General features: G+C 45.7%; 1 protein-coding gene across 12 annotated transcripts in view; it reads right to left on the bottom strand.

Moving 5' to 3' along the window:
* RBFOX2 (RNA binding fox-1 homolog 2) overlaps nt 1-19,002 on the bottom strand; it is a 170,971-nt gene that overhangs the window by 82,893 nt on the left and 69,076 nt on the right. For 2 of the 12 annotated variants that reach the window (XM_064420364.1, XM_064420360.1), the window contains exon 1: nt 3,303-3,522. The exons of 9 other annotated variants lie outside the window; for them this stretch is intronic. Coding sequence is in view for 2 of the 3 variants with exons in the window: in XM_064420360.1 (XP_064276430.1) it covers nt 3,303-3,329 (27 nt within the window). In the remaining variant the exon portion in view is untranslated. Of the gene's footprint in view, nt 1-3,302; nt 3,523-3,865; nt 4,000-19,002 lie in introns of those variants that run through there. One more of the 12 variants, XM_064420362.1, reaches the window with a different exon arrangement.

Here is a 19,002-nt window from a genome sequence, read left to right as displayed (position 1 = left end):
CAAGCAACTTCTGGCTGCACAAGTTGTCTCACAGCTACACACAGGGCCTGGGAGGGAAAGGGTTATACAAGGGGGAAGGGAAAGGGAAGAAAACCTCTGGAAAAAATGAGACTGCTTGCTGGTTCATTTTAACAAGGACATAAATTAGTCTCAAAGCCACAAACGCCATCACCTCCCTGAGCCCTGGGCAGAGTGTAGCAAGTCAAACACGTGCCAAGATAAACGGTGCTGGCTGGAGCCTCCAAGGGGTGCTGGGGGGGACAAGAGGGGGCATGCTGGCAGGCAGGGCAGCAAAGATGCTTCAAATGGTGCCACAAAATGGAGACTGGTGATTCTACAGCTGCACAAAAGCAGACTTTCTGATGTTTCTGCTTACACCCACATCAAAAGCTGGGAACTCAAGAGAGATAAAGAAGGAAAAAGGGGTGCTGAGGTCAGAAAATAGCAGTTCTCCAAGGTCTGGCTTTAATTACCACAAGCAGCCCTTCCTCCTCCTCCTATCTTGGAAGAAGGCCCGCCAGCGGGCAGCAGCCCAGGTGAAAGGTTCCATTGCTGAGAGCAGGGAGGGGAGCAGACAATGGCGGGGGGATTCATTACAAAGACACACACACACACACTCAGCACTGCCGGCTGCCACATGGGCTGGGGGGACCCCTTAAGGAGGCAGCAGATCCCCCCCCACTCTCTGAGATGCTTGACACCTTCCCCCTCTCCCAGCCCTGATGGGAAACAGATTTGGAGGAAAACGCCAGCAAGGCACTGGGCTGTCCAAGAAAGGGAGGGCTTTGTGCTCCACACAAGCCAGCAACCTCAGCATGCACCACACAGAGAAAAAGCCTTTTAGCATATAATGCCCGTCCACAGAAGGCTCTCTCTTTTATCTGCAATTAGTACATAATGTACTGGGCCTCGTTTAACACTCATTTTCACTGATTTAGGATTAAGGGGGATATGGCTAAGGCACTATCTGTTAATGAATCTGAGCTCTTACTCTCATTAGCAATTTTTGTTTCCTCTTTTTCAAGCACGTTTTTACCTTCCAGCATCTCCCATTTCTTTCCATTGCTGTTTCTAGACTTGTCACTCCACACGCTCATATTTATTCTGTTCTATCAGCTTGTCATGCCTATGCAGAAGCTCATCTCCCAGATCTCCAAGGAAGACAGCAAGCTTGCTCCTTACAATACAAGAGAACTCAGACCAGGTAGGAAATGTTTTCTGGAGACTGAACTAAACAGAGCAAGACTGTAGCAATGCTGAATTCATTCAGTGGCAATTACCAACTTAACATACCAACAATATTTACTTTTCATAAATGAGAGAGAGCCCCAAGGAAGCAAGTTCACAGGTTTCAGTAATGGCACTCCACTGCTTCAAACAACACTGCCACATAATAATAACGTGGCTGGGGATATTGTCTTGAATTGTGCCACGCTCCTTCAGCCCCACACTCAAACAAACCTGCAGTGACTGCTAAGGACCAGCCTAGCAGCCAAATGACCCCCCTGAGAGAAGGCAGCACTCTGCTAGAGCTGACTTCACCTGTGCTGTCTTCCTCAACTCAGTGTACAAGGGCTATCCATCGTTCATCTGGATCCCCACCTGAAACACAGTCTGAGTTCTCCTCTCCTACTGTTTTTTTATATGCATCTTCTCCAGCATCTCAGCATGTAAATACACAATGCAAATCCTGAAACCCTGCACTAAATAGTACATACTCTTAAGACAATCGTAATTCAAGGTCAAACAATACAATAACACAGAGTCTCCTTCTCCACGTCAATAAATTAAGAGTTTCTGCAGAAGACAGATTTCCCTGGAGTCCATCAGTATATCCTAAATCTTTAAAAGAGTTTATACCCTCCCCTATTTCAGCCAGTGCTCCAGTAGAATCTCATCCTTCCCAGCCCTGCACATCCCCAAGCCTGGGTCCTAGTAACCCAGGCACCTTTCTGCACTGCACAGACATGGGCTCCGAGCGTGACGGCGGTGGCTGAGAGCACATTGCAACACAAGGCTGTGCAGAACAACTCTCTGAAATGTGCACACCTGCAGCTTAGGGGCACACACCTCCATCTGACCAGGCACACTCTGAGCAATAGCAAAACACAAATGGACGCTGACTGCAGAGACACAGCTTTCCAGCATCACTTGCTAAACTAAATATAGGTACAGAAAGCCCCACGAGATTTCTGGAGAGCTCTTCCGTCTCAGAACAGAAAGCCTTGGTCCAGATAAAAAGGACTCTGTAATGGAAGGGACTAAATAGCAGAAGCAAAAGGTGGGCCTTGGGAGCCTGCAAAGATACCTTTAGAGTGGACAGAGACCCATTTTTCAGCCACTGACAATCAATGCAAGATGGGAAAGGGAAAGGGTCAAAGTGGGTGTCACTTCTTGCAGCAGATGGGTTCTGAGTTAGGCACCAGTGAACGATATGCCCCTTGCAGTGGGACATGCAGGATCTCAGCAGCAGCTAGTGAAAGGGGCTTCAGCCAGAGAGCTAAGGAAAGCCAAAAAGGCAGTATGCATCTATTCTAAAGACCTGCAAAGCTGTACAGAAAAAAAAAAGCACTTGTGAAACCCAGATTTGAAGAAAAGTTCCTTCTGAGAGTCCTTCCCTCCCTCCCCTTTGGGAATATCCCCCAAAGGTTCCCAGCTCTGCAAGGCACTGCGGGGACATTATATAATGTCTAACTCCAAAGGATTCCAGTTCCACGATGCCGCTTTCCTACTCCTCCCTCCCTTTGCCCGCTCCCTCCGGTGGCGAGTTGCATATGCCATGCCAGGAAAAAAAAAAAAATTCAAAATCCAAAAGCATACAGTAGCCTTAAAAGGCGAGCACTGTCCGACGAAAACCCTTTGCGGTGGATGCGCGATGGCCGTGGCAGCTGGGCGCGCTCCTCAGGAAACGTCAGCCGCTTTCCCCCGGGAAGACACGGGCAGCCCCACGCCTACAGCTACCGACAAGGGCTCCCCGGCCCCCGCGGTGACCGGCAGCCGGATGGAGAAGCGGCGGGGAAGCCGCACACCTTCGGGATCGGCTCTTCAAAGGCGGGCTTAGCCTAACTCGAAGCAGGGGCGACCCGCGCCCCTCGCGCACCGCTCTCTCTAGAGGGCACTGCGAGGCTGCTCCGGGCAGGGGGAGCGCAGGAACCCCTTCCCCACAGCTCGCACCGCGGCTGCCCGGCGCGGCGGGGCTCCCTCCGCACCGCTCCGCTCCGCGCCGCGCCGGGCGCCCCGCTCCCCGCCCAGACAAAGCCGGGCGGGCAGCCGCCCGAGCCCGGCCCGCCCGCCACCCTTACCTGAGTTACCATTTTCTTTTTCTCCATAAACCAAAATGGGGGAGGCCGGCCGCACGGGAGAGGGAAAATTTACAAAAAAAGAGGCAAAAAATAAAACGAAATAAAAAAGCAGCAGCCCCGTGGAGGCGGGCGGCGGCGGCGGGTGCCTGCGCTGCGCTGCCTCGCCGGCGCGGTGCTCCCCGAGCCCTTTTTCCTCTCTTTCTTCTCCCGTGTTCCTCCCCTTCTTCCCCCTCCCTCCCCCCCTGCCGCCCCCCCGGCTCAGCCAGATGGCTGCGGGAAGCACCGCCCCGAATGCCGAAGGTAATTAATGCGAGCCGGGGCCGCCCCCGCCGCGCCCCGCCCCGCCCCGCCCGGCCGGGCTCGGCACGGCCCGGCCAGCCCCCGCCCCAGCGAGGCGCTCCCCGCCCGCCCGCCCGCCGGGACTCCCCTCTGCTCCCCGGGATCCAGCAGGATCGGCGAAGGCGCAAACGCGAGCTGGAAACAAAAGCCAAGGTGGTGGCCCCGTGCAGCGCCGGTCCCGGCCAGCAGAACCTCACGGCCGGCCCGGGCTCCTCCGCACCTACCATCCCCAGCGCCCCAGGCCAACCCGCCTGGACCTCAGCAGGCGGGAGGAAGCATCTCTCGGCTGGAGGATGCTGGAGAGATAGCTGTCAGTTTTGCACAGACCTCCCTTCTGCCACAAAAGGGAGAACGCGTGGGTTACACGGTGTGTTGGCTGAACCGGAAGCAGTATCCGTGCCAGGATCTGCATTTCTATCATCATAAAACCTGGAGACCGCTGGACTCCTTCCCAGCTTGCTTTTTTCCCTCCCATTTATCTTCAGCAAGCATCTGGCCCTGAGCACCTGAGCACGCCACGGTTGACAGCATCTGTTCTCTCAGCGACCCCGTAAAGCAGAGTGATACACTGCTATCCCATTTGCCAGACGGGATCTGAGATGCTCAGATTGATTTTTCCCAACACTGCACCCATGGAAACCCACGGACAGGGCCGAGCGCAGGTCTGCCAATCCCACAGTTAGACAAGAACACTGTACTGATGCTCCAGTGCTCATGATGCAGAGATAAAACCAGCTCAGGCAAGTTGTGCTTCTGATGTATCTCTTCTTGACACCTGGTACTCAAGAGACTCCCCAGGCTTTAGCAGCAAAAAAGCCAAATTACGGTGCAGTAACACCTTGAATTCCCATGTGTTCTTTGCATGAATATGCCCAGTTATAATTTACATGGGGAAAAAAAAAAAGCCCAGTGCTTCATGGGCTTATGCTATAGCACTGCTCTTCAGGCAGCCCATGCTGACCCACAATGCTTTTTTAGTTTCCCAATTTCACTCACTGCAAACTGACCTCTGGCTCCCTCCCTTCTTCCTTTCCCTCCTTTGCCCTTTCTCTCCTCATTCAGCAGGCCAGCAGGAGCATGTGTCACAAGCCAGTCTCTCCTCTGCTGTGAAAAGCAGGAGACCAAGACACCAGAAGCCCTTACATGCCACCAGGATGTCATGGGCCAGCCACCCAACACAACCAAACCGTGGTGTGGGATCCTCTGGGAGGGAGCCAGCCTCCATGGCTGCAGCCCACAAGTCTCTGAGTCAGAGTCCACGTTTTTGTGTGTTATCTCATTCTCTCTGGTAACTTGTAAGTTACAATATTTACATGCAATGTTGCAAAACCAGGGAAAGTAGTGGATTAGTGGATTTGGTTTCTCTGCCCCCCTCCCATTACAAACCTGAGATTCTGGAGCACAGTTCTGGGTCAAATGTAAATTCCATTCAAAAACAGAAAAAAAACACAGTCACCTCCTTAAACCTTTGACATGACAAAGCACCGGGTTTCAGCACTGTGCATCTCATTCATCAGACCTCTGCAAATCACTCAGGATAATCTCCTTATTCTCTCCACTTAAGCACTTTAACTGTTGTGTTCACTCAGTCTTGTCTGAGGTAGCACCTTCTTGTCCCAGAGCTGGGGCCGTAGCACAGACCTCCTGGACATCATCCCACTACTGTTAACCAGAATAACACCATTTCTACTCCATTTTGGCCTTCACCTGAGGAACCTCCAGAAACACTTGCAATCAGAAAGAGTCTTCTAAGGAAGATGAGATGCCCAACCACGCACTGAACCTTCCCTTGCACTGCCTCCCACCACCCAGTTGGTACATCTGCCTTGCTCATGTGCCAGCAGAGTGGGAATTCCCCTCAGTATGATCTACTGCTGGTCTCCCTCTTTCATCTCCATTGTGGGCCAGAAAGCATCTCCTTCTCTATGCTTGGAATATATCCACCTTTGCTCCTGTTGAGCAAGAAAAAACACCCAATTTTCAGTAGATGTGCTCAACAAACACAAGTCTGCAAGAGTTCCCACTGCTGCGAAACCAGGTGAAGTGACTATCTGATACAGAGTTTCAAAAGTTTAAAACACACCATGCAAAACATGACCAGACACTTGAGATCTTTGCTGTCTTACTGCAGCCCAGGAGCGACATCTGATAATGAACAAGGCCTGCAAAAAACAGGTCAATCTGTGCAATTCATCTTTCCTCACTGAGGCATGGGGGTTCAGATGTTGTGTCATGGCCATGCAGAATAATTTGGTAGACCTCCACTTAGCTTCTCCTAAGTGAGAGTCATGGAACCACTCCTGAATTTACCATGACACTTTGCCACCCGCTACTACGCAAAACCAAAACCCAAACTGCAAATCTTGCTGCTGAAAAGAACAGAGAAGCACAAGCAGAGCTGAAGGCTGGAAGCCTGAAGAACACATAGCTCAGAGCCACGAGATCACCCCTTCCTACTTACTGCATTTATTCAAAAAGCAATGTATTCAGAACAGCTTTAGATGCCAATACTTATGAGTTCTTATGGTTTCTCATACATCACAGGCACATATGCATCAAAACTTTGCTACTGTGCTGTAGAAGTAGCATTTTGAAATAACTATGGGCAAATTTAACTGGTCTGTCTCTGCAGTGCCAGGGCACAGCTGATAATCCTCATCATGCCAGGCAAAGCTCCCACCTGAGCACATCTGGGACACTTTTATGTTCTCTGCTGTGCTCGCACAGATGTACATGACTGTTTCTAGTTAGCTCCTACCATTCAAATCCTAAGGGAAAAGAAGCTGGAGAAGGATGTTTATGCAGCAGGCCAAAGGACAAGGCCACTGAAATCACACTAATGAGAGCACAGATGAAGAACTAACCTCTAGTTTGACTAAGTAGTCTACACGTACACTCTGAAATGCTTGGGTTAGTCTAACACTCATAGAAATAATGGAACTAGGAAGAGGAGGAGTCCACAAACACTCTGCTTTCAGAAGGTTTCAGGATATGTTGTCCCTATTTTTTTTTTAGCTGTATTATTTACCACCCTTTGCTGCTAAGGGTGGAAAGCAAGTACAGCCTTCAATTTTAACATCCCATTACCTGCATTTCTGTGCTGGCTCAAGTTTAGATGGAGCAAACCTGCCAGCTGGACCAAGGCCAGAGGGAAGAAAAAGAGAGTTTCCAGCGCAAAGAACCAATTTATCACGAACAAATCTTAACAACCAAAAGACACACTTCTGCTGGTGGATTCTATTCATCTGGGTAATAAAACCCCCGATACAAGGTAACCTAACAAAATACTATTTAGTGGCTATCTGATGTATCTCACTGTAGATAATCTTGAACTGCTAGTAGTTTTTCACATTTTCTGGATAAACTTGGTGCTTGTAAGGACATAGAGTGCTGACACTGAATAGCCAAGGACTGCCTAGAGAACATCATCTTTCACTTGGCTCCAAAAGTATTTGAGCCTGACCCACACAGCCTCTGCCTTCTCCAAGAGTCCACACACTGGGCCAGCAAATGTCACGTGTGCTCCAAATATAGCCCCCTCCCCCAGCAGAGGCTGCAATACAGACTTTGCCCAGCCCCAAGCGCTGCTCTCAAACCCACCCGTTCCTTTCACCCTACACATCCTTCTGCACCTCCAAAAGCAAAAATGTGACAAATGAGATTTTGCCAGAGGTTTTCTGGGTGATTTTGGAGGAGGGAGGAGGAGAATAGGTGAGGAGCTGCTCTGGGTGGCTCAGCATCCCTGTGGGACAGGCTGCAGTCACACATACAGGTCACATGTGCCCCGACAATGCAGTGAGACACACAACAACACACTAGTTTGCAGAGCACAGCACTGCTGTCAGTTCAACATCCCCTACAAACAAACAAATGATCAAAGAAAAAGGCAAAAACTGTGAACCAGAATACACAAGTCTCAAACAAGACAAGTCTTGGAGTTAAAAAGTATCAAATGGTACTGCTCAGGTGCAGGAGCTTCAAAGCCATCTGCAGAGTCTCTGGGCAGAGGCCTGGGACACAAGAAGCCCAGCTTGGAAGCAGTGTCCTTCTACAAAACCAGCATGTAAGCTCCAGTTTTGTCCAAACAACACAGAGAGGAAAACTCCTTAAAGTCACCACTGTCCTTTTGCTTACCTGGACGACTGGGTATTGGTAATCCATACAATACACACCATACATAGCCAAAGATCCTCCAGCTAAAGGCCAAATGGACACAGGACTGGAAGCTTCAAATCCGAGTCTCCGTCTTTCAGCCTTGTGGGAAGGACTCTGGCAGCCCTGCGCAGTGCTTGGCTCGGCCTCTGGGGCCACTCAGGTTGACACTAGCTCAGCTGAAAATAAAAAGGAGCTGCCTGGCTCGGCACAGCTCAGCCCCTCTCTTCTGGGATCCAGCAAGGCAGCGCTCAACCATAGGCGGCGGAGGCTCCTAAAATTAGAAATCCTCTACTGAAAACGGCCCTGCAAGCCTCGACTGAGGAGTGTCCTGCGATTCCCGGGCAGCAAACAGAGCAACTGCCAGGAAGAGGGGGACACAGGATCTTCGCAGCCACTGCTGCCAGGGATGGGAGGAAGCAAACAGCATTTAGGATCTGAAAAGAGCATATGTTCTGGGCTCTAGGTGCGTCAGAGGGAACACTCCCAATCCAGGACAGGGAAAAACATATGGGACTGTTCCTCCCCCACCACCATACCCTTCTTGCTGTCCTCTGCAGGGACAGGTGCTGGGATTAGCATAGTAAAACCCTTTGGTGTCAGGGAAGGAGGGAGGGAGAGGGGAGAAGCCACAGTGATATCTCAAACTGAAGGGATCTCTTTCACAAGGGAGTGTGTGCCCGTATCATTTAACGCTTCTCCCTCCCTCCCTAGCTGAGGCAAGCAGGGACAGCTGCCGGAACCGGGGCTGGCGGGGGGAGCTGGGCCCTGGAATGGCCCCCGCTGCCCCAGCCTCGGGCCGGTGGGTTGTCCCCCTCAGCTGTTCTAGTCAAACTGGGGGCAGCGAGGGGGATTAACTCTGTCACACGGGACAGGGAGCAGCAGGGAGAAGGGGGCAAGGCTGGGCAGGGCCAGTTGTTGTGCCCATTTTAGGAAGCTCATCCTCCTCATTCCCAGGGAGGAATCTGCTCCCTGACCGACAGGGACAGATGGGGAGCTGCTTGGCCAGCAGGCTCACCCCAGCAGCCTCACATGCCAGCCACGTTACCAGACATCCGAGGGCCTGCTGCTGATTTTTAGAAGATACACCATGGCCAGGGGGAGCACTGAGGGGGCCTGACCTCCCATAACAAATTGCATGAAGTTTCACCCATCACTACCAAAAAGCCATAACAAGTTTTTTGTAGTGATGGGTGGGCACTGGACCAAACCTGGGTTCTCAAAGAGTTAACAGCCTAAGCCCACAAAAGATTCCCACCTTCCTCCAAAGGATAGCAGGGATAAAACCCCTCCCTCTGAGGTTTCAAAAATAAACATGCTACAGTGATCAAACCCAAGAAGGGCTAGCCAAATTTCCCCCACACACACCATTTTAAATGCATAAAGTCAGGGGGTTTTTGCATTTCTAATCTTTAACTTTTTTGTAGTGCTGCTGTGCACCACTAAACAGCTCCCTCAGCCTAGCTCTAGGGCAGCTGCCTTTCTATTTTCACTCATAATTTCCTCCCCCTCAGAAAGAGTTAAACTTGAGATTTACTTTTCTTCAGGAGTTAAGTATGTGGATGTTATCTAGTACAATTTGCATACACAAGCCTTTGTCATTCAGGTAAGGGGTGCCTAATTCACAGCCCTCAACCCCCTCAGGCCAGCAGGACAGCTCTTGGCTCATCCTCTGCTCCCACTGCCCTTTCTAAGAGCCTCAGGAAAGGACAGCTATGAGCTGGATGAGTGCTCATAGCAGCTGTCCCCCACTCTCATCATCTTTCCTAGAGCCACAGGGCCACTCCTTCCTTACAAAAGGAGCATGACCAATTTGGGGAGTAAAAAGCATGACATTTTCTACATCTAAATAAATAAATAAATAAAAGTTTCTATAGCCATTGTTTTTGTGTGAAGATTTGCACAGACAAAGAAATTAGTTGCCCATAAATAGGAATGCTGCTATGTTTCTAGATCTCTTCACTGGGGAAAAAGGACAAGGCTCCCACAATGAACTTCCATCTCATTCTGCCTTTGGCCAATTTATTTCACCCCAAACAGACCCAAACCAGCTCACCACTATGCCCCCACCTCCTCACCAGAGGGCTTTTTGGCTACCTCTCAGCACTCCCTGCATGCCCTGCCTGGGGGCACAGATAGAATCTGGTTTCCTCTGAACGACCAATACTTTTTTATTTCCTTCTCTTTTCTGTAATACATGTTCAAAAGGTGCCTGCCCTTCATTCTTTTGCATAGCTCATTACTATGCACTCAAGCAATTTAGTATCTCCAATAAAATCTTTTTATGAAAAGGCATTAATTTATACAAAGCCAAAGACTTTTCCACAGCCTGTTTTTGCTACTTCATATTACTGCCCGAGGTTTTAAAAGCAAATCCCTAACTAAGTTAAAAACCTTACATTTATTTCACAATCCAGTTCTTGTCATTTCCATCCTGGCTCAGGGGAATAAAACATTTCCAAATCCAAGTACAGGTATCTTCCTATCTATAAATATGCATCAAATGGGCAAAACAAAACAAGGAAGGAGAGCATCACCGAAGCTCCTTTACTGTTTCAACTGTTTTAAACAGATCCAATAAAACTTCCATGCTTTAAAGTTTTTGATGCAAACTTAAATACTGTGACTTAACCAGCATTAAGATATTCATGTGATACTTTGATAAAAAAGCATCGCATTTCTTGTGTCCCCCAGGCAAATAAATGACAAAAGCTAGTTTTAAACTCATATGTGCCAAGGTGCACACAGCAGGACTTTACTGACCAGTAATAAACCACTGAATTTTCTGCAAGAGTGGCCACAGGGGCTGGTTTACTACTGCACACTGACTTGCAACAAATATTAGTCAAATATAAGAGGGCGCTGCACTCCATAATTCTGTTTTGGGATAATAGTCCAACTACATTACCATGCAACCTACTATGCCCATGCATTTCCAGTAACACAAGTTAGGTAAGGTAACTGTTACAAAATCATAGCCTTGTTCCTGCAGATGCTTACATACATGAATAATTTTAAATTTACAGAAATATGAAGACTGAAAAAGATCTCCTGACTCACAGAATCAGATCAACTGCTATCATACAACATCATTTTAACTCTTCATAAAATTTATCACACTGTATCTTAGAGCTGGGTTTTACAGCTACACTGCCCCAGCCAAAAGGCTGCTCTAGAAAATCTGGGATTTGTGTTCTCCAGCTTAATGCTATTCCTGAGCAATTTCTGTCTTTCCTTTGTTCCTGTGCCAGTACTGTCCTATGGCTTAGCCATATTTTCTCTTTCCCTTACAATCAACCTTCCTCATGTATTCCCTCTCTAACCATCCAACAAGCAGCTGTTCCAGTCTCCTGTCACATGACAGGCTGGCTATGCCCCAACCTCTAGAAGCATGTTCTTGCACCTGATCTAGCCTGTGCTCATCTTTATTTTTAAAGACATCACCCAGAACAACATCAGCTCTGTTGCACATTTCCAGCACTAAACTCCATCTTCTCTAGCCTCATTAGTACTTTCCTCTGTAGCACCACATCAGATGCTGTAGAACCTGTCTTTAGTAAGAGACGTCATCCCACTATGTAAAACACACATTATCAAGGTAAGAAAACTGGTTATCTTAAAAACAGACAGGCTGATAAGGCACAACCCAGTTTTAATGGACTTGTGTTGCCTTTTATGATATTCTTTATTTTTATCCAAGCCTTTAATTAATATTTGTGTGCCAGCATGCAGCTGAGGTTAGGTCTGTATCTACTCAGATCATCCCCCACCAGCAATAGGTCTATTCCACTTCCTGTTCTCCAAACATATGACAGCACTCCTATTTGATAGATTAAAACTTCTATCAGATCTGCAACTGCATGAACCAGTTCTTTCACTCTCAGGAATAGGCACCCCCCTTCCCCGGGCAACCCTACTTCCAAGCCCAGCCTACCTGCACTAACTAAGACCTTGGAAATGTCCAGTGTGGCTGCTTCTACAGTGGGTTCATGCCCATTACCAGTACTGCCCTTGCTCCCAAGATCAACTCTACTTAAAACAGTAAAGACTCATTCAATTCTGTGACCACAAGAGCATCCTTATTAACTACCCTATTCTCAACACTAAGTGGCCCCACCTCCTCCCTTCTCTCTAATTGTATTTTGAGAAACTGTCACCCATTTCCTTAGCAACACTTTTAAGGTTTAATTCAGCCTGATTTTTGGCAGTTCTTATTTCATCCCTACTGATTTTAAAGGCACAGCAATTTCTGCTGATAAATTCTCTTTTGTAAATTTGCTTCTTTTTTCACCTAACAGCCTTTATAAGGTTAGGCTAAAGTTTCTTCTTAAAGGATTTTCCCCTTTACATATACCATCACTACTTTGTATCCAAAGTGCCTCTGAAAAAGAAATTTAAAAAACATCTCAAACAATCAAAAAAAGCCCACCAACCCTAAACCACACCATTCAGGGCTGCACTGACTTAATTAAATATATTGCTTCACGTATCAAAGCTTATATAATGATCATCCCATCCAAAGGTGGGGAGATGGAGGCTCCTCAATAGCTTGTTTTCCTGTAAAAGTCATAGCACCAATAATCCACTCACTGTGTCAACAACAGGTGATGATGCTACAATGACAAAATCTTTTGATCTGATGAATATTAGCAGCATTTGTTCTCCAAGATGTATCTGAGAAATTAAAGTTTCTCATACTAATATTTACCTCTCTAATGGTATTGGGAATAGTATAATTTTCAAGCCTCAAGTTTCTATCTGAATCCAATCCTATGAGGGATTACAGCAGACTCACAGTACTTCCCCTGGGACCTCTTTTACCATTCTTCCCCACATCAATTTGACCAGAAACAAATCCCACATTATCAGTATTACTCTGTCTTCTTTACAGTCTACTGCATACAATACAGCCTATCACCTTTTACATCTACCCTATCTGAACCACACATAATCTTGAAAGCACGTTAAAGCCATGATTACTATTCTTGCAGATTGATATTATCCCTATAATATCCAGTTTCATGTTCTGCACCAGTAGCTCTGGCTCCCCTATTTATTATTTTGAATGCCAGAAGTCTACAGAAAAAAAAAAAAAACCCAAACAAACAAACAAAAAAACCCCCAAAAAAACTCCCAAAAAAACCACACTCTGATGTTTGTTCATTTATTGATCACACAGCTCCCAACTCTGTTAACTATCACCCATCTTGTTACTGCTGATCTTTATTATTATTATTCTTTTAATAACATTTAATTTCGTTTTTTCCAGCTCCTACCTACCCATCACTCTTTCTAGAGATACTGTTTTACATGCCACTGTAGCAGCATTTACTTAACTTTCCTCTTTCTGTGTACTAAGCAAGGCATGGAGATTACACAAGTTTTTCCCTGTGTCCTCAAAACTCAGTACTTTGCTTCACATGCACTGCTCTCTTTGATGTCTGGAGACAGAGGAATATTTTTGGGAAATGCCAGGACCACAGCCCTGGGCTTTGCTTTACCTGCTTTGTTCAGACTGTTTATAGCAAGCATGTTAAGTCACAATTACAAGTACAGCTATAAGAACATAATATAGCTATAATCTCATGATGCTTGAAGTGCAGCCACAGAAGTTCCAGACACTTAACACTTGTTTTTTCTTTTTTTTTTTTTTGCAATTGCTAAAAACTGTGGTACTGTGGGGACACAGCAATACAGCATGGAATCTGAAATATTTCCATGATATATAGCCATTCCCCCACATTGATCTTTACTAAGGAATTACACCAACAGTTTCATTTTTATGAACTACATTTATAAATCTTTTGCATAATTTTCTGGTCTCCAGACAAATTAATCCAAGCCTTATCTAGTTACTCCCACTAAAGGGCTCTTACCTCTGCTGAATCTAACTCTTCATCGCTAGAAGCCTGGCTGATGCTCTTCCTCTCACCCACCAAAAATGGCATCTTTAACAATTAGCCAATCACTACATCTGCTAAACTGGGTCATCAGGGATCTGATGAGCAGCTTACAATATGTCTCTGCTTTTAAAAGACTGATGTAAATGTAGGAAACATGCCAGCAAGCAAGGATGCATTTTCTGGCTGGGTATGCACTGATTTCCATAGCAGCTAAATAGATCAAGCAGCTCAGCCAGTTCATACTAGTGTTAGACAAACAGCACCAAGATTACATCAACAGAGCTGCAAGAGATTCCCATTTTGCACCAAAGCAGGTCCCATGCCCTGAGCACAAAGGTGGTTTTTGCTCACTCCAGATGAGAATTCATACGGGAAAGTCCCCATTCCTCTCTCTAGGGCTACATTTATTGCTTGTTTGCTGGAATGGATGTAATGTTTTTCAAAGAGATGCATGATTTTCCTTTTTCTTCACAGATTCAATATCACCAATGACAAGAAAATTTACTTACGGAATAACTTAGGTGTTATTCTGACCCTGGAATCATAAGAGATTCAAGTGGGGAGGACATAAATGTAAGCAGAGCACGCACAGGAAAGCTCAATATTCCAAAACGGCATGCAGAAGCAAACACGACCACACATGGGTGACTGCAGAAACTGGATTTTTCTCATGTTTCAGAAACCTGCCAGTTTTACATAGATGTCCTGATCTCAAGACAAGAAGATTTGGTGGTGCATCAGCTATGCAGGTGAGTGAATAACTCAGCACCCAGCCAGTGCCTTCTCTGCAAGTGAAACACACTAAGTAAGCAAATGTCACAGATCAGGAACTAGATGCATTAAAGCAGAAATGAAATCAGCAGTTCTGGGGGATGTGGAGTAGCAGCAAACCAAAGTGTGTTGGATTAGCATAATAAGGACATCACAGGAAAGAATTTGAATGGGTTGGTAAAGCCATAGGAGCCATTTCTTGCCTGAAACCCTATCTGATTACTGAAGCCTCATGTTCATTAGGATTAATAGTCCAAAAACACATTAGCACAAATGAAATCACCAAAAATACACTTTGAATCCAAGAAAAGTAAAAGCCCCCTGGCAAAAAGCCCAAAGAACTAAAGAAAGGAGCAAAAATGTAAAGCAGCAAGGATTGCCCCATCATACCCACTGCTTCTGCTGAAGACATACTTCAGGCAGACAACAGAACTTCAGTCATTTCAGTCATTGCACATTCACTTCTCATGGAGAAAATGCACAATTAAACAAAAAAACAAAAACAAAAACAAAACAAAAACAAAAAAAAAAAAACAGAGAGAGAAAAATTCCAAAGATACTACTTAATAAAACTGGAGCTCTGAAATAGCTCCTGGTTATGTCTTTTCTCCTCTAAGTCCCAGAGATCTCCCTTTTCCATCTTTTTCTGCCACACATTCTCCATTTTCAAGGCAATTCACTTAAGAGGGGTAGAGTTTTTTTTGCATGTGCCACTACCACTCTAAACACTCTCCAACGAAGCTCCATAGTCTTGAAACTGACCTAAAGTGGCTTAAGAGCAGAAATGATGCACACCCTAAACTGTGGACATAAGATACCTGCATCCTGTTACTGCCCTTGGGCCTTCACTGCATCATCTACACATAGCTGTTAAATATTAATGGTTTGTCTAGACTGGAAAACTAGAACAGTTTTAAAAAACAATTACAAATACACAACATAAGGGGAGAACAGGTCAGAATTAGAAGTCATTATTTCTTAACTACCACTTATTTTCAAAGTCTCAACTAGCTCTGCTTTAGGGAAGGACATGGAAAAAGGAGGCGAAACAATAATACGAAATCAGTCTGCTGAAGGAGCATATTGCAAGACCTCTGTCTGCTGGGCAATTGGCACTTTTTGTTTTGTTCAGCTTTCTTACAGCCATCCAGTAGAATGGTAACATTAGCAAACTCCAGAAACCTATACACCAAAGGGGACTCATGAAACCACAAGACTGGATCTTCTTCAACCAGAAACCAAAGTCTTCCAATACCCAACCCACACTGTCACTGCTGTCAAGAGAGACAGACAAACACTCCTGATCCTAAAGTTAAGACTTCTGTAGGCAGAGTCTTCCTTAAGCTGGAAGTACAGATCCTGCTCAGATAACTTCAGCTGCCAATAAAGGACTCACGGTAATTCAGGTGAAAGTTAGATTGCCCAAAGTCGATCTCTGAAATTACTACAAAGAAAAAATGTAATGCAGTGATGAACACTCATCTGAAGTTTGAAAAATCCCCTGTCAAAAGACTGCGTTCCCAGAACTGAGGTTTTATTCATGACACTAGCAAGCTGGCTCTCATCAAGGCAGCTTTAACAGAACAATAACTCACAAGAATCTATTAGTGATTAAGTTGCAAAATAAACCTGCCAGTAGTCTTGATACACCAGCAGCATATAGAAGACATTATTTCAGCCTTCCTTTCTACCCCAATCCAGTGCTTTACGTGCATTACAGAACATGTTTCAATTATAAAATCATGAGACAACACCAGAATACCTGAATATAACAGGCAGCAAGTCCAAAAGAAGCTTCTAAAACCAGATGGGCTCCATCGCCTTATTACCAAAGGCTCAGTATCAGCATAACAGGGGGAAAAGAAAGTATACACAAACTTCCCAGAAAAAAAATATCTGTGTCTTAGGTCTGGGCCTTCTTTCAAGGAGAATTCTAAATACTTGGCACTGCTTTAGGAAGCAAATAAGTATACTTCTGGGCTAAGACACTTGGTAATGAAGGTGATTGTATCACAGCTTTCTTCAGGGACCACTTATATATGCACTGATCTTGGTAATGCTACATGTCCATCAAAATGCTTTTTGCTCGTTACATGAGAAACAAAAAGGTGTCCAGATGCAGAATTTCAACATCAAAGAAGACAAGGAGTTTTCTCTTGGTAGTTTAGACATTACATGACAGCCACACTGCCTTTGTATATTCCTTTGGGGGCAGTGGACAAAGAGGAAGCAAAAAGAATAGAGTGGAGGCAGTTTTCCTTCACTTCAGAGGCTGTTCCAGAACCTCAGTCAGAGAAAAGCTTTGCTCATTCCGTCTCTCACAGTCCCACTTGGTTTTTCCCTTAACAAGCAGCAGCAGTTCAATTAGTTGATCCTTAAGGAGACAACAGGGAGATCCGAAAAAGAAAGATTTGACTCTTCTAGAAATAGAGCAGCTTAAGTCTGAGCATTTCTTCAGATCTATGCTAAGCCTACAAAAATTAAGGTTAATTCCTTAATTAAAGAACCACCTTCCTAAGAATAAATATTATTAAAAGTCACCAGATGGTAGTATCAGACATACTCTCACGAAGTATTTTTAATTGAATGAATCACAAACTAGGGCTGGACCACACTGATGACTCCCCTGCAGTGTAAGCACAGCTCTGCCATTACCTCAGACCCACCAGCAAGCGGCCACGTGGGGCTGCTGGAAATGCCACATGCATTCCCAATCTATCCCAGCAAACGGCTCATGGGATAAGCCACTTCCAACAAGGGTTTGAGCCAACACGTTCTACCCCGCCTTTGCCTGGGGTGAAGGGAGAACATGATCAACCACTGCAGAGCATTTCAGAACATGGCTGAGTGTCTTACTCATCTAGCTGAGCACTTGCTTCCTAGCAGAGACGGTTTTGGTATGGACTTTCCTCCCCACCTCGCCCCTCAGCTTATCAAATTGCTTCCACGTGACAAACTAAAATAGAATAAGGTACTTGTTCCAAGTTAACGAGTGGCCACACAATAAATTATGCTAGTATGAACTTAAATTTATCCCTACTTTAGAGAGCTATGGCTTCCCAGCTACACAAACAAAAGCAGAATTTGGGGGAAAGGTTTTCTGGGACAGCATTCTGCTGTTCCAACACAGGAGAAAAGCACTCCCTGCCCAGCTTGGTGCAGTAAGAATAGCAGAGCAGCTGCCTACACCACATAACTGTGTAAGCAAGAGACAAAATACATCAAAAATACTAAACAAAATTCTTAATTGAATTAAAGTAAGAGAGAAATAAACAGGCAGCACTGTCTATGTGTGATAGCTGGGTTTGAGACTGTATTACTGGCAGGAACTGAGGAATCAGAGAACATCAGGCAGGCAGGACCTTTAGCTGCCACAACAGCAGGTCACCAAATAAATCTCAGGAAGTCATCTGGAAACAGTTCCAGCAGAGCAATATACAAAATATGACACTTTCAGCATAAATCTGCAAAGATAATTTCATGATAGAATTACATCTGTCCATTAATTTCTGCAGGCCTCAGTTCAAAATCTTGCCCACCTGCTCAGCTTTAGATGATGAATCCTGTTTTTTCCCCACTCACATTAAAAAAAAATTAAAAATCCCAAAGTCAGGCAACTCAAAAGAGATTCAAGAGCAAAATACCAGAAGTGCTGCAGTTAAGAGTTTGGTGCATTTGCTGAGTGCACAGAAGGGATCCAGAAATAGCATGCAAAGCTGAGGTCTGGCAAAAATGATGCAGTTTACCCTGAAAGAGGAGAATCAAGACAGGCTAAATGAATGGTGACAGCAGCAAGTCATGCTTTAACGTAGGGGGTGGACCCCAGGGACTACTCATCTGGAGGCAGAGGTGCTAGTTATTGCTGTGTCCCTTCTCCAGTGCTTTCAGTGGAGAAGTATAAGGCTGTGGTGGAGAACAGAAAGAGGCATGTTAAGACTGTGCCAGCTCAGAGGCAAGAAGTAGTCTTCAGATCACTTTCTGCCTCAGACTAAGACAAAAATAGTAAAAGGCAGCAAACAGCTACATTTTGACTGGGATTTTTGAAACCTATCTAGTTTTGAGAAAGCAAGAGAGAGAAAAATTCTGGAAATCTTTTTATTCTCACACAGAGTCCCAAGACATGGGCACAGAGGTCTGCCATGGGCGCATAAGATAACTGCCACCCACACTTCTCCCCAAGAGCCAGAAGAACAGAATAAAGGCCAACATGGCTCAGTCCAAAGCCTTTTCCTGCAGGCTAGTTTCAACTCCCAGTAAGTTCTAAAACAAGCCACAGCAGCTGAAATCCCTGGACAACAACCGCTGAGGGCTTACTCTGGTTCCACTATCTGTACGATCAAGATACCTACTCTTCCATCAGCTTTTTGTGACCTCTACCAAAAAAAAAATTAAAAAAAGAAAATATCACTCATGTTCATTCACCCTAATCTGCCCACACTATCTGCATTCTCTGTCCCAAAACCACAATGCCATCCAGATGGCTTCCTGGCTCCCATGAAAACCCCTATAGCGAGCCTTCTCTCACTATCAAGAAA

The sequence above is a fragment of the Passer domesticus genome, chromosome 5 (genome assembly GCF_036417665.1).
Source record: "Passer domesticus isolate bPasDom1 chromosome 5, bPasDom1.hap1, whole genome shotgun sequence".
In the NCBI taxonomy this organism is placed as follows: domain Eukaryota; kingdom Metazoa; phylum Chordata; class Aves; order Passeriformes; family Passeridae; genus Passer; species Passer domesticus.
Note: the sequence above shows the minus strand (reverse complement) of the source record. Positions and strands in the feature narration are given on the sequence as shown.